Source organism: Sciurus vulgaris (assembly GCF_902686455.1).
Source record: "Sciurus vulgaris genome assembly, chromosome: 5".
Classification (NCBI taxonomy): Eukaryota; Metazoa; Chordata; class Mammalia; order Rodentia; family Sciuridae; genus Sciurus; species Sciurus vulgaris.
In genome coordinates, this window is record NC_136465.1 from 175,994,537 (window position 1) to 176,015,766 (window position 21,230).

General features: G+C 47.4%; 1 protein-coding gene across 5 annotated transcripts in view; it reads right to left on the reverse strand.

Annotated features, from left to right (window-relative positions):
• EFCAB6 (EF-hand calcium binding domain 6) overlaps positions 1 to 17,905 on the reverse strand; it is a 224,912-nt gene extending 207,007 nt beyond the window's left edge. For 2 of the 5 annotated variants that reach the window (XM_079143288.1, XM_079143286.1), the window contains exons 1-3: positions 17,756 to 17,905; positions 16,452 to 16,642; positions 10,223 to 10,329 (exon numbers count right to left, since the gene is read on the reverse strand). In XM_079143288.1, coding sequence (XP_078999414.1) covers positions 10,223 to 10,293 — 71 coding nt within the window. In that variant the 5' untranslated portion in view covers positions 10,294 to 10,329; positions 16,452 to 16,642; positions 17,756 to 17,905. Of the gene's footprint in view, positions 1 to 10,222; positions 10,330 to 16,451; positions 16,643 to 17,755 lie in introns of those variants that run through there. The other 3 variants (XM_079143290.1, XM_079143287.1, XM_079143289.1) reach the window with 3 other exon arrangements.
• Between the last annotated feature and the right edge of the window lie 3,325 nt (positions 17,906 to 21,230).

Sequence of the window (21,230 nt, forward strand, 5' to 3'; positions counted from 1 at the left end):
GAATTCTCAACAAAAGACTACAAACTGGATTCAGCAACATATAAAGAAATTAGGTAGCATGGCCAAGTAGGATTTATCTCAGTAAGGAAAAAGTGGTGGAACATACAAGAATCAATCAATGTAATATACCATATTAATAGAAACAGAAGATAAAAGCACAACCATCTCAACCAATACAGAAAGGGTATTTCACAAAATGCCATACCCGTTTATGGTTATAAGAAGCAGCAGCAGTCAGGCAGCAAGGTGCACACCTATAATCCCAGCAACTGGAGAGGCTGAGGCTGGAGGATCCCAAGCTCAAGATCAGCCTCAAACTTAGAGAGAACCTGTCTCAGAATTTAAAAAAAAAAATCTTTAAATGACTCAGGATGTCTGTAACACAGTGGTAGAGAGCCCCTTGGTTCTATCCCCAGGACCATAAACAAATAAATAAATAACTCTACAAACTAGGAATGGAAGGGAACTTCTTCACCTAATAAGTGACATCCAGTAAAATTCACAGATAATATCAGACTTAATGATGAAAGACTAAAAATTTATCCCTAAGATCAGAAATAGGACAAGGTATCTACTCTCACCATTTGTATTTGACATTGCATCCTAGACAGGGAAATAGGCAAGAAAAAGAAATACAAAGCATCCATATTAGAATCAAAGAAATAAAACCATTTCTGTTTACAAGTGACATGATTGTGTATGTAGGAAATCCAAAGCACAACAGACACACACACACATGCACAGGTGTGCACGTAAACACTGTTAGAACTAATAAACCCAGTAATGTTGCAGGATAAAAGATAAATATGCAAAATCAATTGTATTTCTATACACCAACAATGAAAATCTGAATTCCAATTTCAGTATTATCAAAAGCTGTGCTTGTGGCAGTGGTAAAGTGCCTGCCTAGTATACACGAAAGACTCAGGGCTCAATTCCACAATTTTTTCAAGAAGAATGAAAACACTTAGGAAAAAATGTAACAAACAAGTGTAAGATGAATGCACAGAAAACTAAAAAATATTGTGGGAAGAACTAGCAAGACCTGAATAAACGGAAAGACATCTCATGTTCATGGTAAGATGATGATATTGCTCAAGTTGACCTACAGAGTCAACTCAACACTTCTATTCTCAAAATCCCAACTGCCTTTGTGTAGAAATTGACAAGTTGATCCTAAAATTCATATAAAGATTCAAGTGATTCAGAATAGCCAAAAACAATCTTGAAAAATGAAGTGAGGTCTGAGGACTTACACTTCCTGATTTCAAAACTTAATGCAAAGAACAGTAATTAAGACAGTGCAATGCTGGCATAAGGATTGACACAGACGAACAGAACAGAATTGAGTCTAGAAATAAACCCTTACATTTATCCATTAACTGATTTGACAAGGATGCCAAGACCACTCAGTGGAAAAATAATGGTCTTTTTAACAAATGGTGTTGGGATAATGGATCTCCACATGCAAAAGGATGACAGTATACCCCTACCTCACACCATATGTAAAAATTAACTCAAAATAGATCAAAGATCTAAATTTAAGAACTAAAACTATAAAATTCTTCAGAAGACAACAGGTATAAATCTTTGTGACTTCAGATTAGACAATGATATCTTCAAGATGACATCCAAACATAAGCAACTAAAGAAGAAATAGATGATTTGGCCATCATCAACATTAGAAAGTTCTGTGTTTTAAAGGAGACTATCAAGAAAATGAAAAGACAACCCACAGAATGGAAGACATTTTTTGCTAACCTTATGTCTGATATGGATTTAGTATCTAAGAATATACTAAGAACTCTTAATATATTAAGTAATAGCAAGAATGTAAAGCTGTTGGAATCCTCATACATTACTGGTAGAATGTAAAATGATACAGCTGTTTTGGAATACCATTTTGTAGCAGCTCAAAAAGTTAAATATAGAGTTACCATATGGTCAAGCAAGTCCACTCCCAGGTATATATGCAAGGGAATTGAAAACATGTGTCCACACAAAGACATGTACATAAATATTCACAGCAGCATTGTTTGCAATAGCCAAGAAGTGCAAACAACCCATCAACTGATGAGTGGACAAGTGGTATATCCTTTCAACAAATTGCTATTCAGCAGTAAAAAGGAATGAAGTACTTATTCACACTGCAGGGCTGGTAATCCTAAAAAACACTGTGCTAAGGCAAACCCAGAAGGCCACACCAAATCATCCCATTTATATGAAATGTCCTTACTGGGCAAACCTACAGGACAGGAAGCAGAGCAGTGGATGGGGTGAGACTGCTAATAGGTACAGGGTTTCCTTCTGAGATGGATTAGGTAGTGGTACTGGTTATATAACCATGTGAAATACTAAAAATCACTAGACTGTACACTTCAAAAGAATGCATTTTATGGTATATAAATTACATTGCAACTAGGAAAGAGGAGGAAGATGAGGGAAAAGGAGAAGGGAGAGAAATAGCAGAGCAGCACTGGGTGGGCCAAAAAAAAGCTGCTCCTTGGGGCACCTATGGCCAGCAATGCCCTTTTGATAACTTTTGAAGTCACATGTTGACCTGGCAGTTATGCAGATTCTGATTAAAAGACCTGCAAGAACCCAGGGCCAAAGCACCACCTTCTTTAGAAGGCTCCCGGGGGCCAGCCTCTAAAGCCTTTCTTTACTGACCACCTTCTGGGTCCCACCTGGGCTCAAAAGAGCTAATGCAGCAATGCCCTACCTAGAGCAGGCCGATGCTCAGTGGTCATCATATTGTCACGTGCACTTGGGATGTTTTAACTCTGCCAGACTGGCACACAGCAAGTAGGCTTAGTGTTTCAGAAAATCAGGAGAAATTTAGCCTGACTCATTCCTTTCTGGACACTGACAGCCTACAAGCAAGAAGCAAAATTCCTCCTTAGTTCATGTAAATCAAGAAGCTCCAGTTTAATACGGAAGTCTTACAGCGTAATTGTCTGATGCTCACTTGGCTAACCTACTCGGCAAAACAAAACAAAAAACAAAAGACAAGATTTCCCTGCTGTGCTTAACATGTAAATACAAGTAGGTGACTAACATTCAAAAACAGATGTGTGGCAATATATGAGTATACAGAATAAGATTAGACAATACCTCTAAAAGCCATCAATTTAAAGACTCTAAAGTTTGCAGGGTTGAACAAAAAAATAAGAATATTTATAAGAAATTCATATTAGCTGGTACTTTGCTTTACCTGACTCTGGGCAGGCACTGACTATCTTGCATTGTATGATTTGGAGACCTAGTGTATCTGCTTTAGTGCGTTGGCAGGTTCCTATAGGTAAGGACTGCAACATAGTGTATAGGTCTGTTTTCTGTTGCTATAACAAAACACATGAGGCTGAGTACTTTATACAGAAAAGAGGTTTATTTAGCTGTCAGTTTTGGAGTCTGAAGTCCAAGATCAGGAAGCCCCATCTATTGGCCTCTAGTGAGGATCCCCATGGCTGCATCACGAGACAGTAAGTAGATGGCATAATGGGAAGAGCATGTTCAAGAGGGAAAGATCACAAGGCAAGACTGGAAGCCAGAGTGGGATTCAGGGTCCAATCTCATTTTCTTTTAACAACCAGTTTTCTTGGAAACTAACCAGGGCCCATGAGCATGAACCCATTCCAAAGGCAGTACTCCCAATTACCCAATTACCTTGCACCAAGCCCCACCTCTAAAAGATTTCACAACCTCTTACTACTGCCACACTCAGGACCAAGCCTCAGAAATCCGATCCTTACACTCAAGCCACAACCAAATTATCAACAAGGCTTACACCGTGTGAGCCTCAGAACCTCACAGGGTTCCACACACAAGCTTCTAGGGCTGGATTAATTTAACTGAATCAAAACCAGAGAATCACAGCACAGGTAATTTCCAGAATTCTATTGAAGAATGTGGGTGGGTATGTGTTCGCACAATCAGTACACATTTATAAACTCCCTTCTAGGAGTCTGGGGGTCAATGAATAAAACAGGCAAAATTCTGGACTTCATGGATCAAACATTGTAGTGATGGAAGGCAGACAATTAAGAAAATAAGTAAACTATACCAGTGACTAAGCAGCACGGAGGTCACTGAGTGGCACTGAGCGAAGGTTTGCAGGAGACAGAAAGGGGTCAACACAACGAGGGGGATGAAGACGCACTAGGAGAACGCTGGAGGACCCTTGCTGTGACATGTGAGGGGTATGTGGAGCCACTGGAGGGTCTTGAGCAAGGAGGCCATGACCTGCTGAGTAAGAAGAGGCGGCTTACAGGTGCAGGACAAAACCAGGTGTCAATGAAGAGCCTGCTGAAATCATCCAGGCAAGAGATGGTGGCCTGGGCCAGTGTTGAGAAGTTCTTGATTCCAGACCTAGAGGGAGGGTCACCCTGTCTCCTATAGCTTTGATTTGGCAGGCAAGAGAGGCTGGACAAGTGGCCGTTAGCTGAGGTGGGAAAGACCTCAGGCTGAACGGTGTGGAGGACACGACTCCACCCTGGACACGTGAACCTCGGGATGCCCACAGATACCCAAGTAGAGATGCTGAGGAGGCACTTGGATATCTGCACCCAAATTCAGGGGACAGATTGGGGCGGCAGAAAGAAGTCTGGGAATTGGCAGAATATAATATATAAAAAGGCAGGATATCACCAAAATGCTGGATTAGTAATAAAATAAAAAGGTACAAGAGCTGAGCCTGGGGGTGTTCCAACACTGAATCTGGGAAGAAGAGCAGGAAGCTGAAGAGACTGAGAAGGAGCAGCCCTTCAGATAGGAGCAAAAACAGGGGACTTTGGCGTCCTGGGAATCCTGTGAAGAAAATGTCTCAAGGAAGCTGGGGTAGGGGCTGCAAGAGCATAGGCCAGACGCTACAGTAATAATCACGTGAGAGGACCATGAACTGCCCTGGGGACACGGACAGCCCGGTGAGCAACAGTGCTGTGGGAATGTGGCAGAAGAGCCTGCAGAGGTGGTTCCAGAACACGCCAGAGAAGGTTAAGCAGAGCACCGCCAAGAAGTCCGCTCCCGGGGAGAACGGGAACAGGTGGTGCAGCCCAGGCAGAGGGAGGGTCGCGCAGCTTCCTTAAGGGGGGCCCTCCCTGTCAGGGCGGGATGGTGGCAGAGCAGCGTGCAGGGGGACGGAGTGGACTGCTGCTCCCGTGGGTTTGCCAGTGGAGAGGGGCCACGTGCCCGCGTCACAGTGGGGACGAGCCCTTCCTAGGCCAGGGACAGTCCATTCATTCAAACCGAGGAGCTGGAGAACGTGGGCCCCGACCCAGGGGCTTGTGGTCGTCGCCTTCTGATTCCATTTTCTTGTTGAAACAGAAGTCAGGTCATCAGCAGTGAGTGAGGCTGGGGACAAGGACCTCGAGGTGGCAGGCCAGGGAGTGAAAGATCCCTAGAAGAGGCGGAGGGCTGGGAGTGGGAGCAGTGACTTTGGGGAGCGTGAGTCTGCCTGGGGTTCGCGGCCCTGCCTGCGCGCAGGACACAGGGCTCAGGGAGCAGGGCAGCGCGTTTCCCGGGGCGAGGTCTCCACAGCCAGTGTGAGCCGGCGAGTGGCGGGCGGAAGTGAGGGACGTCCACATGGAACACCAGCAACACTGGAAAGGCCCCTGTACCTGAAACAAGGGGACGACACTGAGGAACTCAGGGGCTCAGACTCCACCCAATGAGGGATTTCAAGAAGGAAAATAAAACATTGACCTCGGTTGGCATCCACTGGGATCTGCCTCTGCCAGGAAATGACCTTGGGTTTCTAGAACCCTCCCTGAAGCCCTCCCACGCCCAATCACTGCCCTTCCCACTTGGGAGGTGAGCAGACTGCCCTTGTGGAGGCAGGCAACTGGCCTGAGCCACACAGTGCTGAGCCCAGAGCTGGGACTGAGCCTCTTGCTTCTGGGACAGGAGAAGGGCTGTTCCCGGGCATCAAGTTGCCAAGGTCCTCATGACTGAGGAGCTCCTGCTTCTTTTTACAAAACTGGTGGGTTCCTCAGAGGCAGCGGGAAGTCACTGGCTGCCCAGGGTGGGGAGTGCCTGACCTCTACCGCTGGGCCTTCGCCTCCGCTGCTCTGAGTACGCACAGCGTCCCTGCCTGGACTGCAGTCCGCGCTTACTGTTGCCACACAGAACCATGCGCCTTCTTTTGCCCATAAATTCCCCCCTAATAGCAATAAGGCATGCCAGGGCTTTGGCCTCGTGCCTTGCTGCACCACCTGAGGAGAGAGATAATCACCCCGAAACGCACTGCCTGGTGTGCGCTTTATTACTTGAATACAAAGCAAGTCAATTCAAGAAACACTTAGTTGAAGACAGCGTGAAAAAAAATCATAATCATATGAAAAGTAATTCCTCCTAATGCCACTGAGTACACTGCAGGGAATAATCCTCTTCCAGCGGGAGAATGGTCTGGGTGACCTGTTGGGTCTTTTCCAGGGCTGATTTCTACCAATGGTGGGATCGTAAAAGCCAGCGAGACTTCAGTCACGGAACGGTACTCTAAGGAGCCGATCTGGACAGCAGGATGGAGCTCTTTGGGCTTGTCCCCAACCCTCTGGGTGCAGGTGCTTTTCAAGCAGTGAATCTCTACAATGAATGCCCTCTCCAGCAAACCCCACGGGCCTCGCAAGGACAGGTCCAAGGTCAGAGAGGGAAAAGCCACTCAACAGACCCTGCATTGCTCACCAGCTGGTATAAAAGATCACAGCAACAAAGCACCCCGCTTCTCAAACTGCACTGACTCAGGACCAGGGTCCTGATGTGCGGGAGCTAATAAGTTGGTCTCACTGAGGAGAGTGGAATGGGGAGGGGCAGGAGAGAAGGTGGTGAGCAGGCGCGGGTGCAGTCAGACAGCAGGAGTGGCTTCCAACGTCCTGCAGGGGAGCTGGATAGCCGTGGCTGGCAACAGCTGCCCGCATGTGAAACAGCTAGCAGAGACAGCCTGGAGAGCTCCGGACACGAAGAGGCGATGATCCTGTGCCAACTGCCCCGACGCGATCCTTACCATTGAACATGAATTAAAAGGCCATAATGGACCCCATGAACACATGCAATTCCTTTATGTCTGTTAAAATAAGAGTTCTACTATAGAGGTGAAGCCAGGACTTCAGCACTGCTTTACGGGACCCCTGACTTGGTGAGTGTGGCTACCTCATTCTGTCTCAAGAGTCAAAGGCTTCCCATGAGCTACCCTCGTGGCCTGGTTGGAGAAAAGACAGAGCTATTCACTGGTAGGCTTCTCACCATCGATATCTTTTAAATGCTGTTACTTTCCACTTATAAATTAATTTTTAAAATGTTGTTGATGCAGGCATGTAGGTTTTAGAATAGCAGTTCTCAAAGCGGGGACCCTGAGCCAGCACTGTCAGCTTCCCCGGGCCCTTCTGGAAATGCACTCTCAGGTTCCACCCAGACAACCAGATCAGAACCTCTGGGGCAGGTGCAGCCGCTGAGTTAGCAAGACTGAAACCACCGCTTTAGAAGCACCTGAGGTTGAGGGACACTGCGTCTCTGGACTTTGTGTGGAGAGGCTCAGGCACACCGTTCCCTGCTTCACAGCAAAGGGAAGTGAGAAGCCAGCGTGAGATTCGACTCACAAGCAAGCACCTTTTTGCTGGTCACAGGTATTATCTCATTTCCTCACTGACCTGTGGCAGCCTAGTGAGTTAGACACCATGATCCATATTTTCAGAGGTGAGGGACTTAAACAAGGAAAAGCCAAATTTACTCAGAATAGTGAGGCCAGGACCCAAACTCTCCTAATTTCAATCCTGGGCTTTCTACCTAATTGTGCCAGGGTGTTTGTGTGTGTGGGTGCGCACGTTTTCCATACACGTGCATGAGCAGTCTGTGCATTCTATTATGAAGAGATAAGAACAGTGATGTCTGCATATGTCTGATAGGGAAACAAGACGATCCCTGTACCAATCCACAGGAAGAGCACCCTGAGGTTGCACAATCATCTAATAACTCTTCAACCCACTCAAAAGAACACTTAGGAAATTAAAAACAAGTCATTCACATAAATTTCTTGTCAAAAATTAGGGTCCCAAGGCTCTTGGCACCAACAGCTGAAGTCTAGCATGGCCTCCTGCATCCAGTGGCACGTGGCCTAAGATCTCAGCCAGGCCGCATGGGCAGCCCTGTCTCCTGTTTCACACGTTAGGAATTGCAAGAATGCAAGTTGATTTGCAAATAGATTCCAAATGATAGGGTATCATAAAAAACAATCTAGTCAGTCATCTGAGTTCAATTTTGCAGAAACATCCATGGTTGCAAATGGACCTGCCTCCGCACAAGCCTGAGCCACAGCCTCCTCCACCAGGGTCTCCCCAGCCCCGGGGCACAGTCTCCTTCTTTCCCCCAGCCTCATCTTAACAGAGGCCTCTGGCAGGGTGGCTCTTGAGTCTAGCCACATACACTATGAAATGCACCCCCACAAACTCACAATCTAACACACCTCTCAACGTCACGACGTTTCCTGGATAGTAAACGGTGATCATAGAGCATATGTAGAAACAGGACGTATTTAGAACAACGGATGAGAAAAAGCCCAGTGGGGTTGCCCCCCACCATTGCCATAGTGGAAATGCGGGCTTTCACAGGTGGACAGCAGGGAGGAGGAACCGCAAAAACAGCTACTCTGGAACAGTGGGGACGCTGCTCTTTTTTGTTTGAAATGGTCATTAGTAAGCACATCACAACAGGTTGCACGACCTGGCTCCTGCCACCTTTCTCCTCGGTCTTCCCGCAGCCTCATGGATGCCACAGCCCTGCCCCCACCAGGGACTCCCTTCAGGCCTCCAGGGACTGGCAGGCACCAGCTTCCCCTGCACTATACCTGCCACCATCTGCAGTGACACATGTATGTGGGAAACTGTAAACCAGACTCTGAGCTCCATGACACGGAACAGCTGCTCTGCCCCAGCCCGGGGCACACAGCAGAAGGCCGAGCCCCAGAGCACTGGCAACGTCATGCCCCTGTTGCTCAGTCAGCACTCTTCTCCAATACACTCCCGCATCCATGCACACTCACACACTCCCCACACACACCAACCAAGCACACCCCACACCCTCACCATACGTATCACACTCAAGTGTGATACATATGCTGCACACGCTCCCAGCCTCCCTAAGCACACGCACACGTCCTCCCACACCGTGTCTCACGTAAGATCACCCCTCTCTTCCCAACCAAGGCAGTGGTGTGCACACCATGCATGAATCCTCACGCTCTCCCCTCAAGGAGAACTGGGGACTGTGTCCGTAAGTCTCCTTAATGGACACCTGTGACTTTAGGACTGCTCTGCGTCCGTCTTCCCCATTCGTCCCTGAACATCATGAGAGCAGGGACCAGAGCTGCATATGTGTGCAGCACTTAACCAGTCCCCCAAAGAACAGCCAGCGCCGCACCAAGCTGAGCTGAGCGACCGTGCTTTGGGGATGATTCACATTAGCATGCACGCCTCGTGGCCCAGAAGGCAGATCTAAAGAAGCAGCTTGTGTTGTTTGGTTCGTGATACTCTTTCTCCATTGTGGGCATAAAAATCTCATTTGGGGACCTGCCTCAGAAGCCCACTACTACCAAACGGCTGTCTCCAGTCTCCCCGCCACATTTACAATGGCAGCAGACCCAGATATGGCAACGGGAAAGAAACCACATCATCAGGAGCACCAACCACAGGTCAGCCTCAAACGGCCGCTCCCAGCTGACAACGCCGCACCCATATGCAGACCTTTGAAAGGGAAGAGCAAGCAGTTGCACTCTCCCAGCAGACGGGGTGCTCAGCACACCTATTTATAGTCCAGCCAAGTCCCAGCAAGTCCTCAGATCCAGCAGAGGAAAGTTTCCAGGGCTTCCCCGCTACCAGCCTGAGGAACTAAAAGCTTTGCTGCTGCTGCCACCTATAGTGGGAAGTAGGAATCTGGTGACAAGAAAACCCACTGTCAGCCGGGTTTTGGGTCCCCCACCCCAACTGCCCCCCATGAGGCAGGACACCTCTACTTTCCAACTTCTTGTGGTCGTCTCACCCTGCGGTCACTGAGCACCACGGTAAGGCCATTCAGTGACAAAATACACAAGACAGTGCTGGCTCAGATGCCAGATAATCGTGACACAAAAGTCCATGTTTCATGAAGGCTTTGACTGATGCAGACCAGAGGGAAGGCACCTTGCTCTCAAGCCCTCGACGCTCTGCATGAGCCCCAACGGGGATCAGAAGTGGCTCACCTGGCTTTGGTGCTGCACGATTTGGTGCTGTTGGCTTTGATGGCATTGGTATGGTTGCCATTTCTTTTCATGTCCTTCAAGTTAAAATATTTCTGAATTTGAGAGTTCTGAAAAATAAGACAGCAATGGGGTTAGCACAGACTGGAAGACAGACAGACTTCCTTGGTTAGCCGACCAAGTCACCAGGATGGGGCCTTTGGGTTTGCAAAATCATCAAAGGCTTTGCAGGCTACTGCAGAACTGCCTGGAAACCTTAGGCAAATCTTCATGAAAGTCAAGCTCAACTTAGGACTCCCATGTAGAGGTGTTTCAGGTGAGCACTACCTGAGCATGCTCCTCCTCTGAGCCTCAGCACCTGACTCAATCAGCAGCAAACACAGGCACACACACCTACTGCTGCCCCTCTTCTTCAGAACAGCCAGAAAAAAAGCATTTCTAAATGCCAATCACCTCTTGTTACTTTGATGCTTAGAATATTCCAGTTGCTTCCCCTCGCTCCTGCATGGGAGCTGAGGACCTTGACGTGGCCACGGATGCAGCTTGAGCCCAGCTACTCCTCCAGCTGCCTTGGGTCCCCAGGTCCTGCCACAGTGGTCTTCAGGAGCCCCTCTCCTTCCCAAGCAGACGCACAAACAGAAGCGTTCAGGAATGGGAAGCTCCTCTAGGCCACTCAGCTCCCTCTGTATTAGACACGGAAAATGACAAACCCCCAAATAGTGTGGCCTGGGAAGAGGGAGTGAAGAGGACAGCAGCACCTGATGGCACTGCACTCTTCCCCAGGGACAGAACAATCCCTAGAAGGGAAGCCCAGCACTGATCCTTTCCCAAGTAAATCCTTTCCCAGTGACAGTACCATGGGACCCTGAAGGGAAGGAGATTAGCACTAAACGCTGACCCCAGACCTTCCATTCTTCTCCAAGTAAAAACACTCCCAGTACAAACATCTTCAAATTCTCACAAACATGCTTCCTGAGTGTCCCAAACTGACCGCTGACCCTAGACCTCTCCCCATCTCTCCTGGTAAGACAGATTCCAAATTCCTAAGTGCCCAAACTGACAAGCTCATTAATTGAGTCACCTTTCAGTATAACCTATATAAGCCCAGTCCCCTCCTTTGTACAGTGGCTCATTTTCTACCAGGAAAGTGGGTCCACTGGAGGCATAATCCTGTTCCTGAATAAAAGGCTGAGATGATCCGTGAAGTGTGCAGCCGGCCCAGTCCTTTTGTGCTAATGACCCTCCTACCAAACTCTTCCCTGTCCTAAGATCAGTGGTTCTCAATGTGAGGGGTCTCAGAAGCTCCAGAAGCACCTGAGGTCTGATGGGAAACACACAGCTGGGCCCCATCTGCACTCTGACTCTGGCTGAGGTTGGGGTGCAGCTAAGAATCTGCAGGCAGACACATTACCGGGGACACACTGCTGACAGCCCCAACACCACTGAGAACTGCTGCCAGCGTCACTTCCTTGAGGAGCCTTCCTGGATGCGGCCCCAGGGCCAGCCTCTCGCACACCATTGCAGCGCTCAGTCCCTTGTAGCCCTTAGTCTAGCTTGCAAAGGTGCACCTGTGGCATGAGTCATTGATCAGAGCTTGGCTCCTGCTAGACTTTAAATTCTTGAAGAATTCTAGAGCCAAGTTGATTTATGCTATCACTACATCCCAGATCCTAGGGTGGTGACGAATTCAGAGTGCCAAAAGACACAGTGAAGCTTCCCCTCCTGAAGCCTGGCAGCCCGAGACAGAAATGCCCTCCTGCAGCCAACCACCTCTGCCCCCTTTCCAATCAGCCAATGGGCACTCTCCCTTTGACCTGGCCCCTGCTCTCTATGTCCCTGATGCCACTGTCCATCTTCTCCCACCTGGATTACAGAAAGAGCCTGTTGGGGCACTTCCAAGTCTCCTCTTCCTCCACCCCATCCACCTCTTCTCAGGGCTCATCTTCCTCAAGCACAGATACACTATTCCCCTGCTTAAAAATGCAGGATGCCAAATTAAACACGTGTAAAAGCATCCGGGACTACACCGGGAAAAAGGATTCATGCGTAAAACCTGGTAAAATCTGAACAAAGCCTTCAGTTTAATTAGCACTGGCTCTAGTTAAATTGGTGACTACAGTGTCAATTTTATGGTTTTGACCACTATGCCACGGTTATTCTGCAGGATGGGATCCTGGGGGCAACCTGGGTATGCGTGGCAACTCCCTACACTGATTTGCAACTTTTAGGTGAACCTAAAATTGTTTAAAAAATAAAGATTTTTAAAACTGCAATAATTCCCCAGAAACTGCAGGCTGCAACTCCAAAGCTTACTTGTGGGTGGGCCACTGACACCACTACCAACCTGGCCAGGTGGCCCCCTGAGGCCGCTCCCCCACAGGCTGCTTTCACAGCGCTCCTGATGCCCACTGAGTTCCTCCCTCCCAAGTTCAGTTCACACTTTTGCTAGAATGATCTTCATCTTCGTCTACCTGGCACATTTCAATTGATCTTTCAAGATTGAGGGTACAGCCCCTTCCTTCATGAGGCCTCCCTATCCTCCTTCAACAAAATTGAGCATGTCCCTGCAGAGCACTGAGGCCCTCCGTGTGTTGGCTGCTCTACTTAATAAGGGGAAAACTCCAGAGTGTCTGCAGTTTCATCCCTTAGATGCAAAGCATGCGCGTAAGCACTGCCACCCACCCCCATCTTTCTCATGCTACCTGGACTTCCACTGTGACTCTCTGCCCCAGACTTTTCAGTTGGCCCTGCTTGTCAGGGAGCCTGTCTAGTGGAGTTCTACTTTCTAGACTGGCACGGCCTGGAATGCTGTGGGCTCTCCATTCATCTGCTCTTGATGGAACATGGTTATTTATCAACACCTCACACCGAGAGGGCAAGAACCTGGCCTAATTTTACACTCCACAGGGAAAGCTAGACAATGTTCTGAATGCGATCAAGACACTGTGATGAGTTCTACCCAATTAGGTTTTCAAAGTAAAGAGAATTCTGAGACCCTTTAGAACTTGGTGAGGCAGAGATCAGCAATATAAAACCAGTGCTTGATTTGGCATGGTGGTGCATGCCTATAATCCCAGCAGCTTGGAAGGTGGAAGCAGGACTGCAGGTTCAAAGCTAGCCTCAGCAACTTAGCAAGGGCCTAAGTAATCTAGTGAGATCCTTTCTCAAAATAAAAAATTAATTAATTAATTAAAAGGTCTGGAGTGGTTCAGTGATTAACCACCCTGCATTCAATCCCAGGTACTACCAAACAACAACAACAGTACCCTCCAAATAAGCACAAAGTCACAGATATTCAGATACACTTCTTCACCACAGGCGAAAACACAATTAGAAGGCTCTTCCTCTGATGTATTTGTTTATTTGCCAGAGAAGTATTGATGTCCAGCTTTTAACAGATGCTATTTATATCAGAATCATAACAAAAGTGCCATCCATCTGCCTTGGCATCCAGAGAAAACACAATTCAACACGAGTAAAAAATGTGCGCAGCCAAACAGAAATGGCACCAAAAGCAAAAATTGTTGGAACTGGTAGCAGGGGGTGGGGGTGGGGGATTAGCACTTGACTACGTTAAAAAAAATCACAAGCAACACAAAAGATCTTGGCAGTTAAACCCAAATACTTGAGAAAAACCTTCTCCTTGTCTATTCCACTAGCAAGTGGATGGTCTATTATATCTGGAGACACACACAGTATGAAGTTCCCTCTAGGCCTCCCATTCGCTTCCATGCATCCCTCAGTCATTTAAGGAGCATCTAGACTTTTGGACAGTGGGAAAAAACAAAGGATTTGGAGTGGAGCAGACATGGGGTCAAATTGGCTCTGCTATCTCCTGTGCAAACTTGAAAGTTAATCAAGCTCTTCCTGACCCAGTTTCCTCATTTGCAAAATGGAAATAACATCTCTCTTTAAAACAAGTACTCTTGACCCAGAGTCTAGGGACCACCTGTACACACAGGTGTGTCTGCAGATCTATGAACTCTGAGTCTGAATGCAAACTTAAATGTGATTTGACTGTCTTCACTTCTCACAGAGCAAGTGACAAAAAAAATAAAAAGTTAAGTCCACTAAAGGCCAGGAAAGGACCCCAGCTCCCAATCCTAAAGTACCTGGCATGCAGTTAGCTTTCACTGTTCGGTTAGCTGTTCCTCTTTTCAGGTTCTGGGAATGTACAGAAAGGTAAACCAGAGCACAGGGTAGAAGACAGGTAGACTGTTGCTGTGTAAGATACTAAGTATCTTATGCCTATAATCCCAGTGGCTTGGGAGGCTGAGAGGCAGAAAGATTGCCCCAGCAATCCTTCTAAGCAATTAAGCTAGCCCCTGACTCAAAATTAAAAAATAAAAAGGGCTAGGGATATGGCTCATGGTTAAGTGTTGCTGGGTTCAATCCCTGGTAGCAAAACAAAAAATATATGCTAAGTGTCATCTCAGGGTATTAAAGGATAATCATGGAGAACAAAGCAGTCCAGAAAAACCCCTGCAGGAGGTGCTGACAGGCAGGAATACTGACAGGCCAGAGGCACCCAGAGCGCCAAGAGAGGGAGGTGACCACTGCTGCAGCATTCTCAATGCCTAGACAGGGCTTGGCACTGGGCAGGTGCTCAATGAATCAATGCTAAGGCAATGGACAAGCAAAGGGCTGAGGCCCAACAAGGGGACAGGACACCACCATTCACAAAGTTCGACAGTAGAGCAGTCAGAGGGTGTTACTGGAAACTAATATTCAGAAATCTTTAATTTCAAATATTCGTTCAAATGCAGTATCCCACACTCTCCCTAAACAGTGAGGACACTGAAACTCGACTTCCATCATTCACCAGTAACCCAGGCCTTCCCAGCATCTGAGATGAGCCCCATGAGCCCCATGAGAAAATTCTCTTTGATCCAGGTATTAGAGAACTTTTATCTTCACAGAGGAATTAAAAGGTCTTGTTTGCTTGTACAAAATGATGCAACTTCCTTCTGTGCTTTTTATTTGATTTTTCCTTGGGTTGACAAATAGTGCAGGTAAATCTGCAGTCCAACTTTAATCCTCTTCACAGATGATCTACATACTCTCTTCTCTCCTGATATTATTTTCCTACTCTGTGCATTTTTCATGATCCTGATTTACATGTTTCTATTTTACCATATTGCAGGTATTCTTTGGGAGTATATAAACACTGGAGAGTGGTAGAGTACTAGTCAAGAACACAGTCCTATTATCAGGCAGCTCTGGAATAGCCATGTTCCAGCATTTATCAGCTTTGTAAAGTCCTTTAACCTGTGTCCCTGAAAATGGGAACAGCAACTACCTTTTACACAGGCAGGTGAGGGTTAAGTGGAAAAAAAAAAAAAACATGTGAGCCCCAACCTGGGCCACCAACATAGTAAATGCCCAACATTACCCAGCAGAGAAGGAAAACTAACGACAAATAGATGGAGAGTAACACAACAGATGGCACCAGAAACAAATAAATAAAATAGACATCAGAGGTCAAAAACAAGAAAAAGAGAAACTGAAAATGAAGTCCTTTGCCCAGCACAGTGGCACATGCCTGTAATCCCAGTGGCTTGAGAGACTGAGGCAGGAGAATTGCGAGTTCAAAGCTAGCCTCAGCAACTTGGAGAGGCCCTAAGTAACTTAGTGAGACCCTGCCTCAAAATACAATATAAAAAGGGCTGGGGGATGTGTGAGGTGCAGTTGCACACACCTGTAATCCCAGCAGCTCTAGTGCAACTCAGCAAGACCCTATCTCTAAATTAAAATATTAAAAAGGACTGGGAATGTTGCTCAGTGGTTAAGCACCCCTGAGTTCAATCCCCTGTACCCCCCGCAAAAAAGAGCCCTTTAATACCTGAAGTATATTATAGTCATACGTTTCTTTAGTCACTCTTTAGTCCCAATTTTCCCAAACACACCCCTTCCCTTTATACCCCTCTTTCAAATGGTGAGGGCATCGTGGCTAATACTGTATTGAAAGTGAATTAATATCTAAATAGAATACTACAATAATCTAATTGATAAAATTGCACAGGCCTAGATATGAGGTATTTTTTGATAGATAAACTTCACCAAAAGATGATTTATAGCATGTAAAGGAAGAATGGATGGTTGGCTTCTTTTCTTACTGTTTCTCATCTACATTATATAACTTATTTTTCAATCCTGGCAGGGGAAGGAGACATCCAGGAAACCCTTATTACTCTAGGCAGGTATTAATTGTATACAGTTACTCAATACACACCTGTAAAGAAGCTTCACTAAAGCAATGGCCTTGTAAGTGACCACTGGCCTCCAACCACAGTTCTGGGCTGGACAGGAACCACACTACTGAACATCCTCATGGAGCTGGCTCTGTCTCTAGGTGCCGGTCAGCTGCAGGGGTCACAGCATGGGTGCTGTAGAAATCTCTGTACACAGGGAAGCAGTGAATGGCTGGAAAAGGGTAGGATTAAGGCAGATAAAATTGGAGAACAAATTTAAAGTCTCAGGTAAATATTTCTTGACATACTACCTGTATGCACCTATCACAAACCAGCATTTAACTGAATGTGGAGGGGAAAGGAAAAGCATGTATAACAGAATCCTTGTCTTCAAAGAAGCTTGCAGTAAGTTTGGGTGGAGGCAAATATATTCACAGATGACCGGAGCAGCCATGCCTGGTTGACTTTCCAATCCTCAGACCTTCACTAAAAAACGTTTGCTGAACTGAAGGTAATGGATAAAAGAAAGAGCTAAAGGAACCAAAGAGTGTACAAGTAGAATTTATGTCATTTCGGTAAGCTTGCCCCTTAAGATTACTAATACAACCTAAAAAACACTATTAAGTGGCTCGAAAGTGATGTAAGAGCCTGCTTAATGGGGCAAGACATCCTGGAAGGTTAAGATTTTCAGGAGAGGAGGAAAAGGGAATGCAGGGATGAACTGGACAACTGTCTTAACTAAGCCATAACCACCGTACATTTCACAAAGTGCTTCCAGACACAATTTCTGAGGGGGATTGGGCAGAGATTACTATGTGTGGTCCAAGCGGGAAGAGTGGGAAAGAGCAGATCTGCCACGAGACAGAAACGAGTTGAAATTCTGGCTTTGCAGCTTTCTAGTTGTGTGATTTTGGACAAGCCCCATAGACTTCAAGCGCTCATCTCTAAGATGGAGTGAATAATGGTATTCAAAAGGGTGCTGTGGGCGAGAATAAACACGGGGAGAAACGCTTTGTGAACTGGAGATCTAAGGCACTTCCACACACAACTCCCATCTGATCCTCGCGATCCCGGGAAGATGTCACCACCTCCAACGCGGGCCATTGTCTCTTTCCTAAGCATCTCGGGGCTCTAGGGGGCAGAGAGCGCCCTGAGGACCGCAGCCGAGAGCCTACGACGTGCCAGGCACACGAACCACCGCCTGCGTCCCGGGGGGCAGCGGTGCCGGGCGGTCCCAGGGCCGGGAGACGCTCGGCCGCCCGCCCGGCTCCTCCTCGGCCCCCGGCTCGCGCGTCGCCGCCCGAACGCGCGCGGGGAGCGTGCGCCGAGGCCCGCGCCGCCTTACCCCGCCCCTGCTCGCGCCTCCGCCTCGCCGGGCACACACCGGTGCGCGGACCCCGGGCAGCAGAGGCCCGGCCCACCCCGCGTCTCCGCGACGCTGTTGCCCAGCGACGAGGACTCGCCGATTGGACAGTGGGTCTCCGCCCCGGTAAGAAACAGAGACGCGATTGGTCAAATGGAGGACAGCGGTCGCAAAGGGGGCGGGGCCAGGATGGTGGCTCCGCTCCCGGAAGAACTTCCGCCGGAAGTTCCGTTCCCGGGAGAGCGGGAACCAGGCGACGGGCGTTAAGGCCGCGGGTTTCTATTACGTGGACCCTCGTCAGGTGAGGCCCGGTCACGGCGAACTGCGTAGGCCCGTGTGGCCTGGGGAAGCGAATTCCCGTCTCTGAGCAGCGAGTCTTTACCTGCTAAAAACGAAACCACGCTTCGTGGGCCACAGGCGAGGGTCCCAGTGGCTGGTTCCTGCTCGTGGTCACGTGTGTCCCCTCCCCCGCACCGTTTCTCGCGGCCGGCCGAAGGCCGCCCCTCCTAACCGAGCTCCCCTGGCTCCTGACACCGCGCTGCCCGCCCTGAGCCCTCTGCGCACCCCCGGACTCCCCGCTCTGCCTCCGGCCTTCGCCATCGTGGCCCCTCGCTGGCTTGCACTGCCCAGTACGCTACCTAGCCGCGTCCCCCGCTCTGCCCCGCCATTGCGAATTGCACCGCCCAGAACAGAAGGCCGGACAGCCGCCCCGCGGCAGCCCCCAGCCCGCATGGAGATCTTTTCCTCCTGACAGTAGCAAACATCCTTAAAACCTGCACATACGGCCACCTGGGACTTCTCAATAACCTTACTCTCCTCTCTCGTGGGGCGCAGCTTGAGAACAGACCCATCACCACTGGGAAGTCCAGATTTGAGAGTCTTCATTAGCCAGCCGGCTGACTGTCTCACACAACGCCCCAAGAATGGCTATTGGGCGAACAGCCCCGGCCATAGGGTTGCAGGGGTTTTATACCATAAGTCAGTACATCAATCATAAGTGTCTGTTGCTATGATTCAAAATTACAAATTAACATCATGAGATCTGAAATCAGCAGAGGGGGAAGTGGGTCAAAACAACCTTACTTAGGTACACACTGAAGAATGGTTACTGACATCTGGACAATCACTGTTGACATCATGATTAATACGATACATTGCTTAGAAAACAGGAATCAAAAAGAACAATTTTTCATCATATAAGAATTGTCATTTTGTATTGCTAAATGTGTCATGCTAAGCAACTGTTGACAGGTACAGAGGCCGGTCGTCCTGTGGGAGAAGCATTTCCTACATAACATGGAGCCTCAGAGCAAAATGGAGTCTGTTTAGTCATTGCCCATATAGGCTGGCCTATAACATTTCCATGGAGCCAAATATGTCAGCTGGTCATATCTTCCCCTGATCATGGTCACAAAGCACAGGAGCCAGCTTGAAGAGGCTCCAGCTGGCCAAATCTGGAAGAAACCAAGGCCTCTCTGGTTGGCTTGTCCGTAGCTCTGTGTCTTCACCTAGTTCCTGGTGCCCCTGTGTGTTATAATCTGTTCTGACACCAGTCATAGTGCATTAGACCTGCCCTAATGACCTCTTCTTCATTTCCTCCTTCAAGGCTTTGTCTCTAAATATAGCCACGTGCGAAGGGGTTAGGGTCCAACACAGGAATGGGAGCTGGAGCACACAGTTCAGCCATTGATGGGCACACAGTGTTCTTCATACTAATCACACTTAGAACTTTTTTGAAAGTTTGAAATTATTTCTGAATTTTAAAAAAATGAAAAAAAAAAACCCTGTGAGTTTTCCTCATAGCACTTGTTTGCAACCATTTATTCTGTTCACAAAATTACTTTCAAGGTGCTACTATCATATTGTCTTAATTACTATTCTCTTAAACAGGAAGTCTGTACCTGTAAGTGCTAAAAGGATGTTGTTTTTTAATCTCACCTTGGGTCTTCTTTGCATTTCTCTACATATTTTAAAGTCATTTGAGATGACTGATAGGAAGAAAGGGATTTATATTTACATGTCCCCAGAAACAGGAAACCTGGCATGCTACACAGGGCCACGTGGGGAAGCACCAGAGCGAGTCAGGAGACAGAATGGGGAGAGATGTGGAGAGGAGTCTTTCTTGTGGTTTCCATAGGAAAGGAAGCTGGCAGGCTTCCCATTGGCTAGTTTGAATAATTAAAGAGGGCTCTGGGTCCAGGACTGGAAGCTGGCCCCAGAGAGTGGCAGCCCTGAGTGTAAGAGCTGGAGAAGGGAGGTAGTCAGGGTGTGCACTGCGATGGGTGGTTTTCATACAAACACTGAACTTGGCAGTGAGTCCTTTACTCTTCCTAGGAATTGGCCAACCCCAGGAGGGGCAGCTGCTCATTTGTTAGCAAGGCCCCAGATGTCAGAGCACCAGAAAATACAGACAATTAAAACCGTGGGGAGCAAACACATGCTGTTTATTCATTCATCTCTTGATAGATGGTTGGGATGTTTCCACCTTTGGCTACAGTCAGTAATGCCACTGTGAACACCAGTGGCCGTGTCTGAGTTCTTTGCAGTTCTTTTGTGTATATTTCTAAGAGTGGAATCACTGGGCCCTATAATCCTAAATGTTCCTCTTTGAGGCCCTGCTAGACTTCTCAGCAGCTGATTCCCACCAGCAATGGATGAGGGTTCCAATTTCTCCACTTTCAGTTGTTTGGGCTTTGAGGTTTGGTTAGTGTGAACTGGTATTTCACTGTGGTTTTGATTTGCATTTCCCCAGTGACTAAGAATGTTGAACATCTATCTTTTCATTTGCTTGATGGCCATTTGTACATTTTCTGTGAAGAAATGTCTATTCAAGTCTTTAAATTAGGCTGTTTGTCCTTTTGCTGAGTTGCAGGTGTTCTTTATATAATCTGGATATTAAACCTTATCAGCTATATAATTTGCAAACATTTCCTCCCATTTGGGGACTTTTTGCTCTCTTAGTTTTATGGGGTTTGATTTGGTTTGGTTTTGGTTTTGGTACCAGGGGTTGAACTCAGGGGCACTCAACCATTGAGCCACATCCCCAGCCCTTTTAAAAATATTTTGTTACAGACAGGGTCTCACTGAGTTGCTAAGTGCCTTGCTAAGTTGTTGAGGCTGGCTTTGAACTCGATCCTCCCTCCTCTGTCTCCCGAGCCCTGGGTTACAGGCATGCACCATTGTGCCCAGCTCACTCTCCTACTAGTTTTTAATGTTCATGAAGTGTATTGATTTTTTTTAATTCCTATTCCAATTATGCATTGCTAGTAAATGCATTGTTAGCGTAGTATGTGATTGACTTTGTGTGCTGGTTTTATATCCCATGATTGATAAATTCATTTATTAATTCTAATTAATAATAAGCTTTGTATTTTCAGTTTACCCAAGCTTGTCATCTGTAAATAATGACTTTTATTTTTTATTTCGTAATCCTTACATTTTTAAAAAACCTTGCCTT